The sequence below is a fragment of the Hippopotamus amphibius genome, chromosome 14 (genome assembly GCF_030028045.1).
Source record: "Hippopotamus amphibius kiboko isolate mHipAmp2 chromosome 14, mHipAmp2.hap2, whole genome shotgun sequence".
Classification (NCBI taxonomy): Eukaryota; Metazoa; Chordata; class Mammalia; order Artiodactyla; family Hippopotamidae; genus Hippopotamus; species Hippopotamus amphibius.
Window position 1 is genome coordinate 80,506,928 of NC_080199.1, and position 23,914 is coordinate 80,530,841.

At 53.6% G+C, this 23,914-nt stretch overlaps 1 protein-coding gene across 1 annotated transcript in view; it reads right to left on the bottom strand.

Annotated features, from left to right (window-relative positions):
- Positions 1-23,029, bottom strand: part of ATP12A (ATPase H+/K+ transporting non-gastric alpha2 subunit) — a 29,802-nt gene extending 6,773 nt beyond the window's left edge. The window contains 15 exon segments of the mRNA XM_057707300.1: positions 1,513-1,663; positions 4,170-4,306; positions 4,984-5,159; positions 7,008-7,200; positions 10,217-10,351; positions 12,441-12,550; positions 12,681-12,879; positions 14,071-14,339; positions 14,601-14,718; positions 14,850-14,984; positions 15,905-16,018; positions 16,763-16,966; positions 17,779-17,838; positions 21,231-21,374; positions 22,679-23,029. Coding sequence (XP_057563283.1) covers positions 1,513-1,663; positions 4,170-4,306; positions 4,984-5,159; positions 7,008-7,200; positions 10,217-10,351; positions 12,441-12,550; positions 12,681-12,879; positions 14,071-14,339; positions 14,601-14,718; positions 14,850-14,984; positions 15,905-16,018; positions 16,763-16,966; positions 17,779-17,838; positions 21,231-21,374; positions 22,679-22,687 — 2,154 coding nt within the window. The 5' untranslated portion in view covers positions 22,688-23,029.
- Positions 23,030-23,914: the final 885 nt, after the last annotated feature.

Sequence of the window (23,914 nt, forward strand, 5' to 3'; positions counted from 1 at the left end):
GATTAGACATTTTTCCAAAGAAGACATACAGGCGGCCAACCGGCACATGAAAAGATGCTCTGTGTCGTTAACCAAGGGGAAAATGCAAACCAAAGCCTCAATAATGTACCACCTCACACTGTGAAAAGGGCTGTTATCAAAGTGACAGCCAATAGCAAGTGGTGGCGAGGACGTGGAAGAAAGGAACCCTTCTGCACTGCTGATGGGACTATAAAGTGGTGCGGCTACCAAGGAAAATGGTATGGAGATTCCTCAAAAAGTTAAAAACAGAACTACCAGTGGATCCAGCAATCCCACTTCTGGGTATTTTTCTGAAGAAACAAAAGCACCAATTAGATAAGACACACGCACCCCAATGTTCACTGCAGTGCTACTTGCAATAATCAAGCTAAACCCAAATGCCCATGAATGGGTAGAGAGAATGTGGTATGTAAAAATAAGTTACTCTGCCACACACACAAAAAAAGAATTAAATCTTGCCATTTACAACAACACAGATGAACCTAGAGGGCATTATGCTAAGTGACACGTCAGACAAAGACAAACATCGTGTGATTTTACTAATATGTGGAATCTACAAAACAAAACAAATGAACAAACATGACAAAACAGAAACAATCATAAGATACAGAGAACAAACAGGTGGTTGCCAGGGCTGGGAGGGCGTTGAGTAAAACAAGTGCGGGAGATGAAGATGAACTTTCAGTTACAAAATAAATGAGTCACGGGGATGAAACGTGTGGCATGGGGAACACAGTCGATATGCAATAGCTTTGTCAAGTGACAGGTGGTAATTTCATTGTGATCATTTTGAAATGTATACAGATAGCAAATCATTATGCTTCACACCAGGAACTAACAATGTTGTGGGTCAATTATACTTAGAAACAAACAAAACAAACACATGAAAAAAGAGATCAGATTTGTGGTTACCAGAGGTGGAGGTGAGGGGAGGTGGAACAGGAGGGAGGTGGTCAAAGCTACAAAGGTCCAGTTACAGGCAGTGCTGGATGTAACACACGTTACAGGAAAGTTGAGAATTCATCCTAAGAGTTCTCATCACAGCCGAACATTTTTTTCTTTTTCTTTAATTTTGTATCTATATGAGATGGATGTTCACGAAACGTACGGTGATAATCACTTCGTGATGTGTGTAAGTCAGATCACCTTAAACGTACGCAGTGCCGTGCATCAGTTATATCTCAACAAAACTGGAAGGAAAAAACCCAGTGTGTGTGGCAGGCGAAAGTGGGTATTTTACATCTTATGTCTTTACACTTTTTGTTCTGTGTCTCACATTTGTAAATCTTCCTACGCCCACACCTCCTACAGCACCACATTTCACTGTCTGAGGCCCTTGGGGAGCACGTGGGAGGGTCCCAAAGTGGGCAGAGGGTCACCCCCGCAGGCAGACGCGTGGGGTGGTCAGGACGGGGGCCCAGGTCTCAGCGCGGCATTCCTCTGCGGGGCGGTGACGACCTGGAAGGCTTCCTGGGCACCGCGTCCACCCACCTGCCTCTGACAGCTCTCCACGATGAGCAGCTTCTGCTGCGGGGATGTCCGGGCAAAGACGATCTCTGAGTGGTCGGCTAGGAGCGCATCCAGCTGTGCTGGGCTCATGTCCTTCAGCTCCACGCCGGTCACCACAGCAGCCTTGGCGTCCCTAGAAGGGCAGGAGGAACTGGGTGAGGCCCAAGGTGGAAGCTGAGGCGGAAACGCTGTTCTGGGCGGGAGGTAGGCGGAACCTCTTCGATTCTACCCGGAACCCAAAGTCCTGACACGCCGTCCCCTGGTGGGACAACAGAGTGTCTGAGTACAGGGGATACTTTAGTCTCATTTCAAGACAGTAAATTAAGGCTGACAAAGAAGGCATTTCCTTGTGTCACTCAACAATAGGAAAAAGCCAGGTAGTCATTTCCTTACAGGAGTGGCTGAGAGGGGGCCCTTCCTGGGGCAATGTTTTACTCACCACGTAGAAGGGGGGTTAAAAAAACTGCCTGTTTGTATGCTTTGGGTCCTAGAATCCAGCCTATGCCTAAACACACGGGTGACAATTCTTGTTGCTGTTTATTTCCGATTTCAAGGGTCTACTACACAGTGAGCTGTGCAGGGAGAAACGTTTATTGCGGTCTTCTCTGAGGAAAGCTTTTATCTGCCGATTAGAAAAGTGAGGTTCTGAAAAGCACTGAGTGTGCAGATCTGTGCGGAGCGTGCCGACCCTGCAGACACTCCCGCGAGGCTCCCCCCGTGCCCCGTGAGCGCAGAGCCCGGGACCCCGGCCGGGTCTGCAGGGCTGGGGCCGCCCGTGCCGTCTGCCCCTCTGCCTCTCGCCCGTGGCCCCCTGGGCTCCTCAACGCTCCGTGCGACGGCCTTACCGGCCCTGCTGCCTTGGACAGGAATGAGCGTCCCTGGCCCTTCCCTTGGTGGACACTCCACATTTCAATCTTCAAATCTTAGGTGAAACATTCTAAAGTACAAAACACGGCATGCTTTTTTCATTTTTAAAGTGTTGAGCTTTTTTTAGGTCTGTTCTTTCCTATTGGTGCTACATATTGGAATTCCAGCACTTGACTCAAACTACAGGTCTTCCTATATTCTGGTAAAAAAATATATGTGTGTATATATATATATATATATATATATATATATATATATATAAGGAAAGGGTGTTTTCTTTCCCCCCAGAGCTACAAAAGAGTTATTCTATGATCATGAAGCTGGAGTTGATAAAGTGGACAGCTGAAAACATTCACAAAGCATCCACTCCTCTCTCCTAGGTGGTGACTTGTAGGAAAAAGTATAATCCTACAATTAAAAAAAACAAAAATAAATAAAAGCTCCAAACCTGTTTTCATAGATGAATGCTATTTACACAAAGGAGCCGTGGAAAACCCTAGACTTCAGATATTGCTGTTGTGCCCAGAGGCTGTTTAACTGTTTGGTTGTCTTAACAGAGATTCTTTGGTTTTTCCCTTTTCCCCCACATGCATGAAAGTATAAAAAAGCCAATGACACTTATTTTCAAATTAAGACTTTGGCACCTTTGACTCATTTAAAGATCAACAGTCCAGGTGACTCTCCCCTCACTGCCAGCTCCTGTGTCCCTGTGTGTCCTTCACTGAACTTAGCACATCACAATTAGTTTATTTTTCTGCTCCTCTAGCTCAATGGAAAGCTCCCCAAGTGTGGGGAGAGTGTCTGGTCTGTTTCTGCTATAGCTCCAGTGTCTAGCACAGTGCCTGGTACCAGTTGGCACTCAACAATTATTTGTTGAAAGAATACAGAATATGGGACTTCCCTGGTGGTGCAGTGGTTAAGAATCTGCCTGCCAGTGCAGGGGACATGGGTTCAATGCCCGGTCCGGGAAGATCCCACATGCCGCGGAGCAACTAAGCCCATGTGCCACAACTACTTGGCCTGCGCTCTAGAGCCGTAAGCCACAACTACTGAGCTCTCGTGCTACAACTACTGAAGCCCGTGCACCTAGAGCCTGTGCTGCACAACAAGAGAAGCCACCGCAATGGGAAGCCCATGCACTGCAATGAAGACCCAACACAGCCAATTAAATAAATTAATTTAAAAAAAAAGAATACAGAATAAATGGACAGATGACTGGACTAAAGGATGGACATGATTTAAAGAATGAAGAGACACAAGGAAAAACAGTCTTTCCTTACTAAGCTTCCATTCTATTTACTACCAAATAAAAGCAAAGAGAAGTATGTTTCCATAGCTACACATTATGAAGCCAGTGGAATAAATACGCAAGATGCCGACCAGGAGAGCGTACGGAATGCAAAGGGTTCTCAATTGTCCCTGATCACACAACCGCATCAATGGCAAGTAATTTCCTGTAAAGTCTTTGCTGCAGTTTCCTCACGCTAAATTAGGCACTGAAGTTTTCCGATCTGCTTCACTGGGTTGAAATTTCATACAAGAAATGCATGAAATGTAATTTTTATGGCATCGGTACAGTGCCTGGAACACATCAGGTGCTTAATAAACTTGTGATGAATGACTGGATATAGAAATTATAGAGTAAACCAGCCTAGCACAACGCTGAGAGGATGTTTGGCCAAAGGGGGTGTGCTCCAAACAGCACAGCTCTTCAGAGGCAACAGGGCGCGTGGGTAAGAACCTGAGTTCTGCTGTGTGGGTTCCGAGCTCACCGCTTGTTAACTTGCTCCACAGCAACGTTGAGGCGTTTTGCAATGTCTTCTACTGTCTCACTGTTGGCGGAAATGATACCTACGCTCTTGGCAATAGCTTTGGCGGTGATCGGATGATCGCCTGTAACCATGATGACCTAGAACACAAACAGTGAGACGGGCACGTGGACGGTGAGGGACTCAGCTACCTAAGGAAGGACACCTTGGTATTGCCTGCTCCACCAAGGCCCCGTTCAGCGCGGCTAGAGTTTGCCCTCGCGGGCAGTCCTTGGTCTTCAGGTCAAAGAAACAACCGTCTCTGAAGGACACACTGATCCCACTGGATCTGCCCTTGCTCCTAAGCTTCTCACATCTCCTGCTGTGACAGCAGAGGCGGCCTTTCCCTGTGACATAACTTCGTCTGGGAAAGCGCTACGGGCGTCTCTTTGGGCTGCTTCACGATGCTCTACAGCCTTGGAACTTACACGGGGATGGAATTCACACTGTGGCTTCTAAATCAGGAGGGAAATGGAGTACAGGAGCGGGACCTCGAGATTACGTAATAAGACCTTTCACTGCCTACCGCGGTCTAGGTGTCGGCGACACGGCTGTCCGCACGCGGCAGCTGCGCTTGTGGTTCATTCCTCACCGACACAGTCACGTCGCTTTTCTGGGACAGTTACTGAAATCCTAGCACCGTGAAAGTAGAGACTAGTAAAAGGGGAATTATGACCTTTAGTCGAAGAGACCTAAATACTGACTCTCCTAGGACAAATGGTCCTGGAAAGGGATTCAACACCAACGGAGGACTTCAGTCAGGAACGTGCAGGCCCACCTTGATCCCTGCGCTCCGGCACTTGGTGATCGCATCAGGTACCGTGGACCGGGGTGGATCGATCATTGACAAGAGGCCCACAAAACAGAAGTTGGAAGTAGGAAAGTTCATCGTGTCTGTATCAAACGAGTAGGTTTCTGGAAACTCGTCTGCCGGCAGGTAGAGATGACAGAAACCTGAAGTGGGTATGAATTTGGGAGTCAATGAAACGAGGATAAGAAATGACAAAAGAAAGGAGGAACAAAAAAGGCAAAGAAAAAGAAAGAAAGAAGGAACATTTTCATACACTCTCAGTCCTCTGTATTTTACCAATACTTTAGAGTTTACCAGAATTGTTTAGTTCCTTCAGTTGCATAACACATGTTATTTTTAGGAAAAACATGTTTCATCCCAAAATAATTGACTCTGTGCCCACGGGCTCTCTGTTCTGTTCTGGAGACAGAAAGCCCAGGAGTAGACAGCCTCAGCTTCTGAAGAGGCTGCAGTTTAGTGGGGGGCAAAGACATAAAGAGACAAGGACCCCAAAGTGCCGGGAGCACCCCAGCGCAGGGCTACACTCAGCCACCTGGAGAGCGGGAAAGCCTTCACCAAGGAGGTCGCTGGAGCTGACTCTTGAGCTAGAAGTCGGACGTTTTGCAGGGAGTGAAGGGAGGACGGGCGGTGGGAAGGCCCTGTTTGGCAGAGAAAGCAGCACGTGCTCCTGCGCAGACGGGGAAGGAACTGGGCCAGCAGGGGGAGGGTGTGACCTTCCGTCTTCAATCACGGGTGAGGGAAAGGCCGGCAGGAACGGAGAAGAACCTTGTGCTACGCGAGGGCACCTGCCCTCACAGGCTAAGGGCGCAGGGATTCCTGCATCTGGTGGGACGTCCACGATCACGTGACTTTCTCACCAGCTTTTACATCAAATTTATCCTCAGCGTGGTGTGCTGCTTTACACACTTCAGCAAAGCACAGGCTTGGAGGGGTCAAACGTGAGGTTCCTAGAGCAGCTCTAGTCAGAAGGGCAGCAAGCCCGCTTTGAAAGACCGCCTGGCGCGCTGTGGGGTATTTAAGGCACGCTTCAAGCATCGTCATCTCACGTATCTTACTTGCTTTACAAACCCAAATATCCTTTAGAAACACACATGCCACAGACTCCGCCTCTGCTGGCAAGAACGTTCATGACGTTTAATGACGGTTATCATCAACATGAACTTCTGTGACCTTGAGCCCATCCATCACCCTGCAGCTCAGGGCTGCTGTTTCATCGGCCCCCCGTTCTCCCAACAGGACGTGTCCTGTGACATCCCTTACGCTGCCACCAACAGGCTCCTGCCGCCTCCAACACCCCCTCTCTCAGTGACTGGCAGCACTGCTTCCCTAACTGCTACGTGGGAAATTTCAACATCTTTTTTAAACTGACTTTTCCCCTCTAACCAGCTGCTAAGTCTCACCAATTCTGCCTCCACGAAGTCTCTGTCTGTGACCTTCACATTCCCATGGCCGGGATCAAATCCCCCTCTCACCTGAGCGAGGGCAGCAGCTCCTGCTGAGACCCACGCCTCTCCTGTCCCTGCTTCCGCCCAGAATGGTCCTTCAGGAGCAATGACTCTGAGCAGTCGCTCCTCGCAGAGCGCGAGTGGCTCTCCACTGGCTGCCGCACGAAACCCAACCCCTCACCACAGAGGTGCTGCCACGCGACCTTCCCACGACCTTTCCAGCCCTCCTTCCCGGGACCACGTTACCTCATCCACCTGCAGCCTGGACGCGTCCCACTCCATCCATTCTCATCTCTGTGCTCCGGCCCATGCTGTTCCCTTTACCTGAGTACATTCTCCCCACCTCCCTTCAAGTCTCGTCACTCAAGGTCCAGATCTTCCCGGCCTTTCCTGATCTGGAAGGGACCACACCCTCCTACATTTTCTCGTACGTGAACCATTTCTCCTTCATGACTCACGTGGACGCCGCAGCTACTCCGCTACATCGCGTGCCCGGGGCCGGCGGAGGGCCGAGGGCCTCACGGGCGGGATCGGGGCTTTGCTCACCCAGCACGCGCTCCCCGAGGCCGCCCAGCTCCATGTACGCCGTGTGGAAGGCCTCGGCCGTGCTCCCGTCCAGGGGCTGCTCCTGGCCGTTGACCATGATGGTGCTGCACTTCTCCAGGACCCGCTCGGGGGCCCCTTTCATCACCACGAGGAAGCGCTTGTCGTCGGGGTCGTCCGTCTCGTGTATGGAGAGCTGCGGGGAACGGGACGGGGCGCGTTCAGTGTGGCGGCAGGCAGCGACACCCTCTTTACTCCCAAGGGCCTGAACCGGACAGAGCTTTAAAGGAGCAACGTGACAAGATTAAACACATCCCTCCCTCCGTGGGCTCCTGGCCCTCAGTATGTAAGAGAGCAACGTTCTCTGCAGGCACATTCTGTCCTTTCAACTCTGTGCTCAAGGGATACACAGAGAGCGAGACTCTGTCTCGGCCCAGGCGGACACTGAGCTTCAGCCAGGGTGTCTCTCAGGATGAAACTCAGCTTGTCTCTCGAACAGAAACTGGCTGCTTTAGGGAGGTCAGGGGCGCTGTCCGCGCGTGAAACCTTTTGCCTTGAACACGATCTCCTGGGGCGACCGTGCGGCTGGAGGGCTGGGAGCGACCTCGTCTCACCTCCTGCCTTGACCGCCCTCCAAGCAGACCCGCACCGTCCGCGCTCAGGCGGGCACACGGGCGGCGTCCTGCCTGCGTGTGGCAGTGGGTGGGAGGGCCGTGAGGCGGCGTCCTCACGCACAGGCCTCAGGGCGGACAGCGGAGTAACCGGAATCACAAGTTTATCATCGTTACCCTTTGACCTCGCGATTCTACTTCTAGACGCATCCTAATAAGGTAATTGGAAGAAATGTGAAAAAATGTATAGACCATCAAGTGGCTAAGTCTAGACCTTATTATATACCACGTATGATTCTAAGCCCTTGAGTTTTAGGAAGCTAGAGGGTTTGGGAGAGGATGAGTAAGGTATAAAGAAAAATTCTATCATTTTGGGTCCATCAGTTGATTCTAAACCAGTAGTTTTCAGACTTTTGGATATCAGAGATGAGTACAAAAAAAATCTAGAGGGCAAACATAAGGTTGCAGCTTTTTTTTACATGGCCAAGTAAGGACATTAAAAAAAAACAACGAAGCAACCAAACCGCAAATCTCCATCTACTGTCACTACTATTTTCTCAAAGGTAGGGCATTTTAACATTTAAAGTAGGAATAATAAACACTTTTATTACGAATACCGTTCTGAGTGCTCAGAAATTAAATGGACTCAATTCTCAAAACTACCCTCAAAACTATGGCCATGGGTACCATTATTCCTGCCTTTTACAAGGGAGGAATCTGAGGTGCAGAGGTCCAGTGACCGCTAGCAGGTGGCTGAGCTGGGACGTGCATTCCGGCCAGCAGGCCCCAGAGCCCCTGAGCTAACTGTGAAGGATACAAAGGATAATCTTCTCAATGCAATACATTCATGTCTACAAACAATTTTATAAAATACTGTCCTAATTTTCCAATTTGCCATAAACTATGGAAAATATTTCCATGGGCCAGTCTCAGTTTGGGGAACTGCTATTCTAAGAAGGTCTCCTTTGTTTCCTCGGGTTGAAGGGTGCCCCAGAGGTCACGTCATCAAACCACCTTGCTTAGTGTTGCGTGTTCTCGTGTGTGGATATAAGATGGCACTAAGAGCATCTCAGAGGCTCTCTGGCCACTTTTGCAGGACCCCTCTCCTTTCTAGCCCAACTCCGAGGAGCCCACTTTCTCCCCTGGCATTTTGTTCACGAGGCCTCATAGAACCTGCGTTTCCTCACGTCTCACATGTCGAGGGACGTCTTCCCTGGAGGAGACGGAGCCCCAGCGGGATTGAGTCCTGTTTGTGGTTGGAAGGCCATCCCGCCCAGTCCTCGGAGCACGGCCCCCTGGGTCTGCCCGAGTCCTGGCTCTGGATGGCCGTGTCCTCCGTTTCCTCATTCCCTGCCGCCTAGCAGGGCTGCCACGAGACATGTGGAAACCAGCACAGGAAGCTGTGATTACTGCTGCTGTCTTAGGGCTGCTGCTCAGGCTGTTCTCACTTATGTTTTGAACACAGATCTGATTCCCTCTACACTTTATGTCATACATTTTTTTAGTTGTCTGTTTTGCCAACCACGATTCTTTATTGGTCGATTATCCTCAAAGGTGTTTGCTTCACAGTTATTTTCCAGTCCTATATTCCTTCCAAAGAAAGTGTGTGGGTAATCACCAGCAACGTGTACATACACGTGGTTATCCCATTTATTTAATTCACTGTCGGGCTTCCTAGGTGGCGCAGTGGTTGAGAATCCGCCTGCCAATGCAGGGGACACAGGTTCGATCCCTGCTCCAGGAAGACTCCACATGTCGCGGAGCAACTAAACCCTTGCGCCGTAACTACTGAGCCTGTGCTCTAGAGCCCGTGAGCCACAACTATTGAGCCCATGTGCTGCAACTACTGAAGTCCAATTGCCTAGAGCCCGTGCTCCACAACAAGAGAAGCCACGGCAATGAGGAGCCCGCGCACCACAACGAAGAGTGGCCCCCACTCACCGCAACTAAAAGAAAGCCCGCACACAGCAAAAAAGACCCAACACAGCCAATACAATTAAAAAAAAAAAATCACTGTCACGCAAAGACCGAGCCACGACGCCCCACTCTCAGCTCTGGAGTCCACAGGGAATCCCGCCTGTAGCAGCACCCGTCCTGTGTCCTGACACGACTGCGGGCCGGCCCTGGCAGGAGGGGGACAGCCTGGCCAGGAAGGCCCCTCTGCTCCTGAGCCACGGGGAGAGGAGCCCCCTCCGCGCTGCCAGGGGCCAGAACCGGAAAGCAACGCGGCTGGTCCTCACGGAGGGTCAGGGTGCGGCTTCTCCCCACGGCCTCGCCCCCGCTCACCCCGTGCGACGGGCCGGCCCCTCCTCGCGGCGCAGCTCCCCAGGGCGGGCGCTGGCGTGTTTGTGCGCACGTGAGCGTGTACGTCACACAGACAGATCACGCGCGCGAACAGCAGGACCGTCACCTTTCTTTCCTCTACTTACTTCAGAGAAACCGGCGCTGGGTTTACCAGACGTCCAGGCCCTGCATCTCTGAGGGCTACTTTTGAAGGCTTTGCAGTCAAGGTTCATTCACGAAACATACGAACCAGAGGACACTCAGGGGTGGAAGGGCTCTGCTCGCGAGGAAAAAGACGCAGCTCTGAAGAAAACTCACCTGAAACTTGTTGGTCGAGTTAAAAGGGATTTCGGCTACTTTGCGGTTTCTTTTCCTAATTTCCATCACGTCACCCAAAATGACCTCTGAGAATTTCAAAAGAGCAGTTTCTGAGGCATCTCCAGTCACAGCTTTCTGCGAACCAAAAGAGATAAACAGTCACAGCACATAATCTGGTTCTTCTCTGATTAGTTTCAATGAACCAACGCGTAACCTCAGTTACTATCTGCTGCAGAGAGAAAGCGATCAGCTCCCGTTCACGGCCGCCTTAGGACTGTTACCTGCAGGCCACCACCTGCTGGCATTAGGGCAGCTCAGAAAAGTGAGAGCGCCGAGATGGGGACGTTTTCATGGAAAAGGCAGCTATGACGCAGATCTTGAAAGACAGGTGCGGGGAATTCCCTGGTGGTGCAGCAGTTAGGACTCAGTGCTTTCACTGCCTGGGACTGGGTTCAATTCCTGGTTGGGAACTAAGATCCCGCTGGCCATCAGAAAAAAAAAAAAAAAAAAAACAACCCAGAAAAATAAAACAGAAAAAGACTGGTAGTTATCTACAGAGAGAGAAGCAGAAGAAAGCTACCCGGAAACCAGAATGCTGTGAAGGCAGGCAGGCAGTGGGGAAATTCTCTCCTGAGCACGGAAGCACAGGTGGACGGGGAGGACGCAGCAGACGTAAAGGACCCCGAGAGGCAAGGTGAGACCTACACTTGGGAAGCAGAAAATAGAGAAACACAGAAGGTTCTTGAGCAATGTTAGATGAAGTAGTTCATTTAACTAATGAAGTATTTATGGACAATTAGTGGCAAGAAAGACGGGGGAGGGATAAAGCAGACTCATGGAGGCCAACTAAGAGGTGGGTACAGGGGCTTCCCTGGTGCCGCAGTGGTTAAGAATCCGCCTGCCAATGCAGGGGACACGGGTTCACGCCCTGGGCCGGCAAGATCCCACATGCCGTGGAGCAACGAAGCCCGTGCACCGCAACTACTGAGCCTGTGCTCTAGAGCCCGAGAGCCACCATTACTGAGCCCACGTGCTACAACTACTGAAGCCCGTGCACCTAGAGCCCCTGCTCCACAACAAAAGAAGTCACTGCAATGAGAAGCCCACACACTGCAACAAAGAGTAGCCCCCGCTAGCTGCTACTAGAGAAAGCCCGCATGCAGCAATGAAGACCCAATGCAGCCAATAAATAAATAAATGAATAAATTTATATAAAAAAAGAAATTGGTACAATTGTTCAGAAGCAAGATATTAGTGATAACAGAAACATAAAACTACAGACATTCTGAAACAAGAATAATAGGACTTGGTGACTCACTAGCTATTTGGGAAGGAGAAAGAGATGACTTCCAAAAGTTTTGGGCTGAATGACAAGTAAAATGGCTATGTCATAGAAAAATAGAAAATTTGGGATAAGATATTACTTTGGAGCAAGTTTGGGTACAAGTGGAAGGTGACAAGTATAATTTGTTGAGAGTCTAACATGCAAAACTTCCAGGTGGAAATACACAGCTCACTGGAAGTGCATGGAGTTTGGGTGAGAAATTAGACCTGGAGATAAGGATTTGAAAGAGACAGAGACGTGACTGGCCAAAAGGTGAATGAATGAACGAGCCGGCTGATAAAGGAAAGCAAACAAAAAATACAAGTAAGAGTCAACGAAGGGAACAGATGGCAAAAAGAAAAGTCAGGAGAAACAGACTCAGTGACTCCTGCAACGGGGAGGGGGAAGGGGAGGAAGGGGAGGGGGAGGGGAGGCAGAGGGGAGGGGGAGGGAAGGGAGGGGGGAAAGGCGGGGAGGAAAGGGGAGAATTTTCGTATATTGCAATTACACAAGAGCTCCATGCAGCCCAGAGGAAGATGCTCTAAGACCCCTTCTTCCACTTCTAGCCGATTATATTTTAAACATCAGTGAGTGGCATTTATGTAATAAGGAACGTTTGGTTATATCTTCTATCTGGTAAAGAAGTTAGGAAAGCAATTTAAAGGCACATTCATCTTCTAGAAAGAGACAGAATTTTCAAAAGGCCTAAGTGAATATTCTGAGAACTTTTAGATTTCTTGAAGCTAGTTACAGTGACAAAAATTTTCTACAGGTCTTGTGATTAGGCTTGCTCTTACAGTACAGACTCCACTCAGCTGGAGAGATTAAGTCAAGCACCAAATCAGAACAGAGAAAAGACGCGGCTGTGGCCACGGCTGGGACCGGGAGCGGGGCCTTCACCTTCATAACGGGGACGCTCTCCTGTCCCGGTCTGAACTCGGCGCGGTTACACAGCGTTATGATCTTGGACAGCGAGGCCCAGGTTGCAGAGCTTTGATCGAAGACTTGATCTGGAAAGAAAAACAGTGGATGCTGGGGGTGCGGACCTCGGGCCCAGCGCGGCACTGCTCCCCCCACGGCTGCAGACCCGCTCTCTGCCGAGGCCACGGGGCGGAGCTGGCGACCGAGCCCCGGACGTACTTGATTGGTCCTCACTGGTGTCTGCAACGAAGACCTGGTGGTCGAACCACAGGTGCGCCACGGTCATCCTGTTCTGCGTCAGGGTCCCAGTCTTGTCGGAGCAGATGATGGAGGTGGAGCCAAGAGTCTCCACTGCCTCCAGGTTCTTCACCAGGCAGTTCTTCTTGGCCATCCGCTTTGCTGTCAGTGATAGAGTCACCTAGATGGAGGGGGGAGAGAGAGGCGTTTTGAGAAAAGCCATCGTTTTGAACTTGGGTTCAATAATGTAGAAACAGAGCTGGACTCGTTTCAGGTATAGTTAGAGATGCAGTAAAGCTGCATCAGACCCAGTGGCGGAAAAAGCATATCAAGCCCTATATGTGCATATAGGCCATGGTCCTCTCTTTTGTTAAATGTAGGGTGCTCTTTTGTCCCTTCGCTCCTTGAGGAAAATGATCCTGAGGGAGCAGAGCCAGGCAGGTCATGAGTAATCACAACGGGGGCCTTGGCTGTGAACCACAAGCAAGAACGTGTAGGACGGACTTCGACCGCGGTGCGCCAAAGAGCTTGTCCCAAAGGGCTCCGTTGTTGCTTTGTGGAATCAAGAAACATTTGTCTCACTTTAAGAGCTCCATATTTTAAAGATTCTTTGCTTTCTCTGAACCCCCCCCCAGATCTCAAAGCGTTCTTTCGCCTCCCGTTTTGTCAAATTACTATCTGCCCGAGTCAGAGGAGACCTGGAATCAAAAACTTCTGTCTTTGCTCAGGAGGGCACCAGGCCGCCTTCACACAGGACTGGAAATACGAAGCCCTTGTCCCCACCTGTGGGGCCTGCACAGCAGAGAGGGGGGCGTGGCCTTGTTTAACGTGAGTGAGACAGGCCCTCACACAGGGAGAGCCGAGGCTGGACCTGGGCGTAGGGGCAGGAGAGGGCTGCTCTGCTCTGCAGGGACACGCGGGAGGAGCCTGTGTCTGTGTGTGCCTGAGAGGGAAGAGAAGGGAGGTAAAGAGTGTGCCTGAGCCCTCAGTTGTAGAAACTGCCAAATAAGCGGGTTTTTTTTTGGTTTTTTGTTTCCCTTTTAAGAACTATGGAAACATGGGGAAGGTATCAGGCTCCTAGAAAATCTGTACGTGGTGGTTCAAGACTGTCTTATCTAGATCTTAAGGGGCAAAGGATCATATGTGATTTGCAGATACAGCTCCTGAAAATGAAATTTAAGTTTTCAAGGACAATGCATTCAAATACTAACAAATCACAATTCTCTCTGTCCCTCTAAGCAACAGTCTGTCTGCTCAGCGTGTCCTACGTCGGCCCTGACGGGGCAGGCTCCGCCGAGGCGGGCGCTCCCCCAGCACGGCCGAGGGGCGCGTCAGCAGGGCCAGGGAGCAGCCACTGGCGGCACGGACTCACAGTGACAGTGGCCAGGAGACCCTCAGGCACATTGGCCACAATGATGCCAATGAGGAAGATGATGGATTCCAGGACGTTATACTTCATGGACACCTCGATGATGAAGAAAAGGACACCGATGGAGACCGCCACTCCTGCCACGATGTGAACAAAGTGCCCGATCTCGATGGCGATGGGCGTCTTCGCGTTCTGGACTCCCGACGCCAGCGAGGCTATCTGCCCGATGGTGGTGCGGTCGCCTGTGCTGATGACCATGCCAGTCGCTGTGCCTGCGGGTGGAGCAGACATTTTATTCCAGGGTCCTCAGCTAGGAGGGGCCACAGCCCCGCACGGGCCTCTCTTTGGTGGCTCACGTGGCCGATCAGCACATGACATTACAGAGGCCAAACACCAGCGTTCTAGGCTCTTCGATTCCACGTTTTCTCCTGGAAAAGCTTTGCAGCAAGTGATGCTGAAGAGAGGAAGACAAAGCCTGAAGAGGGAGAAGTGCTACGAGTGGAACATGCGGTCCTGCGCGCAGCTGGACTTACCTTCCAGACACGTTGTGGAGAAGAAGCCGATGTTCTTTGTCTCCAGGGGATTGTCGTGCGTAAACTCACAGGAGCGGGGCTGGGGCTCAGACTCCCCAGTAAGAGATGAGTTATCCACCTGGAAGAAGTTTAGAGAGAAGTTCAAGATCAGGCCCCTTGGCCCCTTCCCCAGTTAGGGTGCGGCCTGGAAAGACAGTAGCAAGCCAGCTCATCACACGGGCGAGGCTTGGAGGGCCCTGCGATGCTCACCTTACACCCCCGAGCAGACAGCAGCCTGATGTCTGCAGGGATCTGGTCTCCACCTTTAATCTCCACGATGTCCCCCACGACCAGCTGGTGTGCGGGAACTGTCTTCTTCTCTGAATCTCGAATGACCAGCGCTTGCTGTGAAAGAAAATCGTGACCCAGGCCTCAGGTTCCCTTCCGGAAGGATGCTGCCCTCTTGCACCCTCCCTGAGCCTCAGGAAGGGACGCACCAGCATCCCTAACTGTCAGAACAGCGGAAAATGAAACCAAGACTTTCACTTGGGGCCTGAAGACCCTATAGAACTATTTTTTTCTTGAGCAGGAGCTCATGGAGATATCCTTTGGAGGATATAGCAAAGCGGCAGCCCTGGGCCTGAGAGAGAGAGGGAGACCATTAAGGATGAACGATCCTGCTGGGATGTCCAGGAAGACTCCTGAGGGCTGAGCCAAAGGGTTTAACAATCTTGCTCAGGTCATGAAAACCTTAATGGAGGGAGAGATGGGTCTCCACTTCCTAGCACAAAAGATTCCACCCAGAGTTCCCTCTGGCCGGCAGCTCTGCAGGCCAGCGAGGGTGTGGTTTTCCCGCAGTGCTGACAGCCGTGCACAGTCTCCCTAGAGGATCCCTCCTGGGTTCCTGTGGGAGGAGGGACTGGGGGGTCTACCACACTGAGAGCATTTGGGGCAATGTGCAGTGAGGCTCAGAAATGGGAGCAAAAAAGGTGACAAAGAATCACAGGTTGGCCTCCTTGGTGCACGCGAGGAGCCACCTGAACTGCTTTTGTCTGAACAGCTCACCAGCGTGAGCAGCAGCTGCAGGAGACGCTGCGCAGCCGGCAGTTCACGTTTCCGTCCCACTCTGCTCTCGACTAAGCACTTTCCTCCATCTTACCTCGCGATCATCTCAAAACCCTGGGGGGGAACGGGGCTCCGGAGAGAGATGAGGCCTCGTGCCCAAGACCCCGCAGACAGCAGGGTGGGGCCTGGGCCGCCAGGACCCCCATCGGAGGCTCGCTCACCCGACGTCTCGCGGACACCGCAGAGGCTGCCGCACTCACCTGCGGGATCATCTGGCGGAAGCTGGCCATGATGTTGGTGCTTTTCGCCTCTTGGTAATAAGCAAAGACCCCGGTTAAAATAACGACCAAGGCAAGCACGGAGCCCAAGTACACCTGGGTGAGAAGGACAGCGTCCATCAGAAAACCAGGCATCAGGAACGAGCCAGTCCCTAGGACCAGCGTGCTCCACGGCCAGTGAGGGAGACAGCAGCTGGGTCCTGGCTACCTTGCAGGTCACACGCTTTAGCCATTTGAAGCATATAATGAAACGACTATTAATAATTTGCACGGCTGTGCAACCATCGCCGCAACGCGCCGTCCCCGTTGGGCCCCGTGCCCATGGGCCGTCACTCCCCGCCCCGGCCCAGCCACGGCAGCCACTGATCTGCCCCGAATCCAGGGCGGGTCGGCTCCGGACACGCGGCATCAGGGGGCGGCCTTTCGCCTCTGGCTCCCTTCTCTCAGCACGTGTCGGCCAGCCCAGCTTTGTGGTCTGGTCCTCGGCGGTCAGCAGGCACCGACCGCTCTCCACAGTCAAGGGAGAGAATCAGCTTCCAGGAGAGAAAGCCCAAAAGCACGTCATGTGGATATCGATTTTTTTTCCACGTAGAAACTCATAGTGTTTCTTTCACTCTTAAAAAGGCGTGCTCACACTGCCTCTGAGACTGCAGAAAGTCAGATGTAATTTCCGTTTTACACGTGGGGAGGAGTAATCTTCTCAAACTCACGCGGTGACGGATCAGGTGGGCCCGTGACCGCAAGCCAGTGCTCCGCCCGGGGAAGGCCTGGTGCTCCGGGGCCGACACCACCCCCCACCCCCGTTACCGGCACACCCAGGAGGCGCTCCCAGAGCCTTACGTTGTCCAGCGAGGAGGACGGGTCGTTGGTGTACTGGATCCCATATGCGATCCAGCACAGGATGGCTCCCACCCACAGGAGGATGGAGAACCCCCCCACCATCTGCTTGAGGAACTTGATGATCTCCGGGGTTTTCTGGGGGGGGGTGAGGGCGTTGGGCCCGTCCCGAGCCAGGAGCTCGGCAGCCCGGGTGCTGGAGAGACCCTGAGAAAGCAGAGCCAAAAGAAATGGAAATCAGACGTTTCTCCTGCCCTGGGTTGACGTCACATTTCTGCAGATGGTGGGCAGGGGTCACTAAGGGGTCACGACGTCCCAGCTCGATCCGCAGCATCCAGGGAGCCTCGCTGGTCAGAACGCACACTCTCTCAGCACGGCCTCTAAACCTCTGGTGGAGCCGAGGGGGGAGCACACTTTCCTCCACAGCTGCCTCCCCTGAAGCCCAGGCATCACCTACTGCTCTTTCCTCCCTCGCGGCTGGGCCAGTGTGTCTTACAGCAGGTATTTTTGTTGACGCGAACATATGTACCCACATCTCCTTATGTTAACACACTAAAACTTTTGAAAGTTGAGTTTGACGTCACAGAAGGAAGCAGTACTTCTGCAGTGGGAGATGTTATGAGGCACATGGTGTGCCCTGTAGCCATCCTCCCTTCTTGGACGAGGCTTGGATAAGACCCTAATACCTCCTGGGCATGGGGTCTGAAAGCAACCCCTGACCGTGACAGTGAGGGAGCATCCGCACCTTCTTGGGGCCAGCACAGCTTTCCTGCGGTCACAGTCAAAGAACGGTCTGTGACCAAGCACACAGCTGAGCAGAGGGCTTGGCCGGGCTGTGGTTCACACGCACCAGCTCCTGAGGCCAACCGTCCTCCCTCGCATGGTGGGCATGCGGGTGGCTGGCATCCTCGAAGTTGCAGCTTCAGGTCACGCATCCTAAAGGTGCCACATTCTTTTCCACAAACCCTGAGCACAGTCCCAGGATTCTCTCCCCTCTCACTGGTTCTCTGATGACTTACCGTAATGATGTTAGTACCATATTTTGTTTCCAATTCCTCACTGCTGAGTTTGTGGTCATCCTGAAGTCCATGAAAAGAAGAAAAGAGTGAATTAGGTAATTCCAAGACTCAAACCCTAAGCCTTGAAAAGCCCGTGAAAGCTGGGAGTAGCCCTGAGTAAGGCAGAGGGGCCAGGAAGTGTGGGACGAAAGGAAGGAAGCTTTGTCCCAGGGGGCTACTGCAGTAAGAGAAGAGACTCTCACGGCAGGAGAGGTCGCGGGCCAGGGGATCTTTCTGGCCATCCCTGAAGAGTTCAGACTTAACTTGCCATTTACCACAAAGAAGCTGTCAGTTTTTAGGAGCAAAGCAGCGCATTTCACCTCAGTCTGGTCTCCAGCACGTGCAAATCCTGGCACACCTGCTGTCCAGGCCCCCGCCATCTGCTTACTTAACTCAGACCTGAGCTGCGGGACTGATGGAGGGGATGAGCCGTGCTAAGCCAGTTCCCGTCCTGGCAGCTCTCACCCAGGCAGCCCTCATGGGCAGGTGGCCTGGTAGAGAGAAGCGTGCCTTTCCTTATTCCAGTACTTCAGACTCAGGTCGCTGTCAGAGAAGCCCTCAGATTAAAAACCTGCCAAAAAACACCCGGGGAGGGGCCCGCACTTGCTGATGTTGCCACAGAATCATTAGACTAAAACGGTTTCTCAGCCTTGGCGCTGTTGACATTCTGGGCCAATATCTCTGCTATGGGGGCTTCCACCCACCAACACCCCTCCTTGAGAAGGGGTAACCCTAAATGTCTACAGACATCGCCGAATGTGCCCTGGGGAGCAAGGTCCCCCTCTGCTCTCCCTTGGAGAATCTCTGGGCTAAAGGACTAGAAGCCTCTTCCTCGGGCAGAAAACCCAGCACTCAGGACTCTAACGCTCTGATTGTCCGAAACAAACATCTATACGGTGACTGGTATCAGAACCATCTCTTTTCTTAAGTGTGTGCAAAAAAACTTCGTGTTACACAAGGGACGTCTGCCCTCTCCACAGGCAGGTCTGCCTGCTCCTCCCCGTGCCATGCCAACACCAGCTGAGCATGCCGCTCCCGGGGAGTCAGAGGGCTGTGATGCAGCTCTGGGCACCGTGCGCCAACTTCTGGGCAGAGCAAAGGTGACGGACGGTGCGAGCCGCTGCTTTCATGGAGGGACCTCAGGCCCTAAGGGGCTGTGCTGCACTATGCTCTGCCGCTGGCCGGCTCTGGGGACGAGCACAGGGCGGGGTGCGGCGTGGGCCCTGCTGGACAGCACAGGGCAGCACCGGGGGGCTCAGGCTTGAGTCCCTAGCCGCCTGTTTCTTCAGCGGCCAGGGATGCTGTCGTTCTCATCAAGCTTCTGGAGGGGTCAGGATGCAAGGGCATCTGAGTATGTGGTCACTGATTATAGGATTCTTGTGAGAAGATGGTGAAAAAAGAGGGAAAGAAAGATGTTCCTCAGCAAGGAAGCAAGGGAACACTTTGGCCAATACTATGGAAATTATTTTTCTCCATTATACATCTTCACAAAATGCTCATGTCTCAAGGGAGGTTCTCACTGTAATTAACAGGCATACGATACAATGGATATATATTCATGCTATAAATGGCAATTTCGAGTAAGACTAGTTATGTCTTCACCCCTAACTGCGAGAGATACATAGGAAATAAGAATGACTATCTCAGTCTTTCTCCTGCTTTCTCTGTAACACTCTTAACTCTGAGGTAGGTACCATTTTTTTTTTAAAAGAATTTTTTTTGGAGGGGGGGACCACTTTTAAAGTTTTTATTGAATTTGCTACAATATTGCTTCTGTTTTTATATTTTGTCTTTTTTGGCCATGAGGCATGTGGGATCTTAGCTCCCTGACCAGGGATAAAACCCACCCCCCCTGCATTGGAAGCCAAAGTCTTAATCACTCGACCGCCAGGGAAGTTCTGGTAGGTACCACTTTTAATTCCAATTTTTCAAAACAGGGAACTGAACTTCAGTCAAACTGGGATTTCAATTCAGGTCAGTCCAATTCCAGGGCTGTGGTCTTCAGAGTCATCAGAATACATGTGGACCAATGCCTAGCGGTGTGCGCTATTTAAGGAACTTCCCAGGAAAAATAAATAAAGGGGTCCGATTTGTGGCATTTACTGATTTCTCACTGTAGGCACACTTCAAGCTACTAATACAGTATCAGTCAGCTTGCCCAATTCCTGAATATTTAACAACTGGCTCTACAGGACACATGAGCACACACCACCACCAGCTGCTCAAAGAATCACAGCCTTAAAGTCTGCAGTGAAGGGACTTTCCTGGTGGCGCAGTGGTTAAGAATCCACCTGCCAATGCAGGGGACATGGGTTCGATCCCTGGTCGGGGAAGATCCCACATGCTATGGAGCAACTAAGCCCGTGCACCACAACTACTGAGTCTGTGCTCTAGAGCCCGTGAGCCACAACTAGTAAGCCCATATGCCATAACTACTGAAGCCCGCACGCCTAGAGCCCATGCTCTGCAACAAGAGAAGCCACTGCAACGAGAAGCCTGCGCACCACAACAAAGAGTAGCCCCCACTCACCGCAACTAGAGAACCCACATGCAGCAACGAAAACCCAACGCAGCCAATCGATAAAATAAATTTAAAATATATACATAAAGTCTGCAGTGAAGTGAAGGGACAATCTAGCATAATCTCCAACTCAGGGTAGAAATTTCCCCTTTGGCATTCCTGAGATGTAATCTGTCACATGTCAGTTCTAGGGCAGCTCTTTTCCAGGGTGGCCAGCTTTGCTGGAAACAGGGTTCACATCCACAAAGCACTTCCACTACAAAATAGTCTTACTCTTAACTCACTACTCCCCTGACAGACCCACAAAAATTGTTTATTTCCCATTTTACGTAAAGAAAATGGAGCTTCAGCGAAGCTAGGTCGTTTGCTCCCAGGGACAGATCAACCATGGAGAACTGGAACCTCGGCGGAGCCTGAGGTTGTTCCAATTCAAACGCAGCTCTTTCACCACTGAAATTCTTTCTTGTGGGACAAATATTACCCAGAACCCTAGCAAGTTCAGTGCGTTCGGTTTTCCTCCTGGGTGGTTCTGACTCAAATAGTTTAATCTTATCAGCTAAAATGTGGCAACTGGCTGCTTATATCTCAATGAAGCCGCTAGGAAGGAGAGAGGTCTGGGCCATGCCTGTGGGGACAGGAATCAGAGACTCTTCCCTCCCAGTGAGTCCTGCTGGGCGTGCCTACAGCCTGAATGCAGGAATCTTTCAGAGGCCTGACCCCTGGGCAGATATTATCACACCATTTTTTTTTTTTAAACAAGGAAACAAATCTCAGGGATTTTCATTCTTGAAACTGAATTTTCTTTTGTAAGAGGTGGGTTCTAGAGGCAAGCTCTCTGTGAGGAAGGCAGTGCTCAGGGTACCCATTTGGCTCAGGGACCAAGTCAACTGACCACGTCAAGTTCTTTCTTAAGCTCCTCTTTCTGCTGATTCTTTTGGCGTTCTAAGCAGGTCTTTTTCAGGCCCCTGCACTTCTCCTTGTCGTCCCCCTTGTCTGTTTTCTCAATGTCTAGCTCCACAGAGTAAATTTCCGTTTTCTGAAAGAGAAGCAGAGGTGCAAAGTGAGCCCGAGGTGGGTTTTCTGAAGGCAGCTGAGGGCTTCTCTGGCGGGACCTACAGGGAAGAGGCCCGCCCTCCCTCCGGCCCCTCCTCCCGGGAGCTTCTCTCCCCCTCCAGCAAAAAGCGCCCCGGCGCCTGCCCCCTCCCCTCCTCCCGGTGTGGAGGGCTGGCTCCTCAGGGGACCCCTCCCTGGGGTGGGGAAGTTATTTCTCGCAACTCGAGACTAGATCCCTCAAAGGAGGGGCAGGGTCTCCCTAGTATCTGGTCCCCACGGGACACTCCCGCGCGCCCCGTCTCTGGCGGGGGCTCCTGGTCCCCGCGGGACACTCCCGCGCGCCCCGTCTTTGGCGGGGGCTCCTGGTCCCCGCGGGACACTCCCGCGCGCCCCGTCTCTGGCGGGGGCTCCTGGTCCCCGCGGGACACTCCCGCGCGCCCCGTCTTTGGCAGAGTTGCCTGCGCCCCCGCGGGACACTCCCGCGCGCCCCGTTTTGGCGGGGGCTCCTGGTCCCCACGGGACACTCCCGCGCGCCCCGTCTTTGGCGGGGGCTCCTGGTCCCCACGGGACACTCCCGCGCGCCCCGTTTTGGCGGGGGCTCCTGGTCCCCACGGGACACTCCCGCGCGCCCCGTCTTTGGCGGGGGCTCCTGGTCCCCACGGGACACTCCCGCGCGCCCCGTCTTTGGCGGGGGCTCCTGGTCCCCACGGGACACTCCCGCGCGCCCCGTCTTTGGCGGGGGCTCCTGGTCCCCGCGGGACACTCCCGCGCGCCCCGTTTTGGCGGGGGCTCCTGGTCCCCACGGGACACTCCCGCGCGCCCCGTCTTTGGCGGGGGCTCCTGGTCCCCACGGGACACTCCCGCGCGCCCCGTCTTTGGCGGGGGCTCCTGGTCCCCACGGGACACTCCCGCGCGCCCCGTCTTTGGCGGGGGCTCCTGGTCCCCACGGGACACTCCCGCGCGCCCCGTCTTTGGCGGGGGCTCCTGGTCCCCGCGGGACACTCCCGCGCGCCCCGTCTTTGGCGGGGGCGCCCACTGAACTCCCGAACCTCCGGAGGCCAGGGCGGTTTCAGGACCGCGGCGCATCGGTGTAGCGCCCCGCCCGGCGCCGCCCTCCGACTCAGGACCCCCGCGGCCCCGGCCCCGGCCCCGGCCCCGCGTTCGGCTTTGCGTCGGCAGCCGGCCGGCCCTGAGCTCCCACGGATGCGGGAGCACCGAGCAGAGGCCGCGGGCGGCGCGGGGCAGAGCCCGCCGCCCCGTCCCGCGGCTCCGCGCGGCCGCACGCACCTGTCTCATGGCGCGGGCGGGGGTCCCACGTGGCGGGGCCGGTGGCGGCGGCGGCGGCGGCGGGTCCCTTGCTCCTCGGGCGGCCGAGCGCCTGCCCAGCGCGGGAGGCGGCGCGCCCTTAAATGCGCTGCCCGCCCCGCCCCCCTGGCCGGGCGGGCGGCCGCGGGGAAAGCCCCCCGACTTCCTTGCTCACTGATTGGCTGGTCAGCGTCCCCGCAGGCGTGCGCGGGGGAGGGCGACTGCGGCTCCCGGGGTCCCGCGGTAAAAGGCCCTGCATGACCGCGGGGCGCGCTTCGAGGCGGGGTCAGAGCGGACCCGGACCCGGGAATGACCAAGAGCCCCCCCCCCCCCGCCCCGGGAGCAGCCCAGTTCCTTTGCAGGATCCGGACAGGGATGGGGGGGCTGTGGGGCCGCCTGCAGGGCAGAGCTCACGCGGCGGGCTGGCCTGGGACCAACGCCCCACGCGCGCGGGGGGGACCGAGGCCTCCCTCTCCCGCGAGGGCCGCCGCGCAGCCGCCACCCGCGCCCGGCTTCCCTCCTCCCCCTTCGCTCCCTTCCCCCCTTCTTTCCCAAAGGGCAGAATTTGAGCTCAGCCGCCCCTCATGCCCCCACCCTGGCGGAGCAGGACAACAGCGGTGAGTCACTGAGCCCTCAGGGACAGGAAGACTCCGGTGACATCTGGTTACAGATACACATCACAGGCCCCCGAGCGTCCCAACTCAAGCGGCAGTGTCCTTCTGGGGAGTCAGGAGATACACACTTGGTATGAAACGTGCTCCCACTTCGCTGGGAATCCAAGAGAAGGGGTTTTGCAGGCAGAGAGTGGCTGCCGTCGCTCCGTGTTTTGGGCACGTGGAGCAGGGGACCAGGACACCTAGAGAGAGACCCCCGGGCTCGAGTGCAAGCTTCCAGAGCGGACCGGATTCACGCGGACTGGATTAGGGGGCCAGGAGAGAGAGAGGAGGGGAGAGGAGGCGGCCCAGGTGTAAAAGTGAGTGAGCTGGGGACCTCCCTGGTGGTCCAGTGGTGACTGCTCCACCCCCCGGTGGAGGAGGGCCTGTTCTATCCCCGGTCCGGGAAGGAGGCTCCCGCGTGCCGCAACTAAAGAGAAGAGCCCGCTTGCGATCTCGCTCGCGGCAACCAAGACCCGGCGCGCTCAAATACGTGAATAAATAAACATCAAAATAAACAAACAAACAAAGAAAAATGAGTACGTTGGAGCAACTCCCTCGGAGA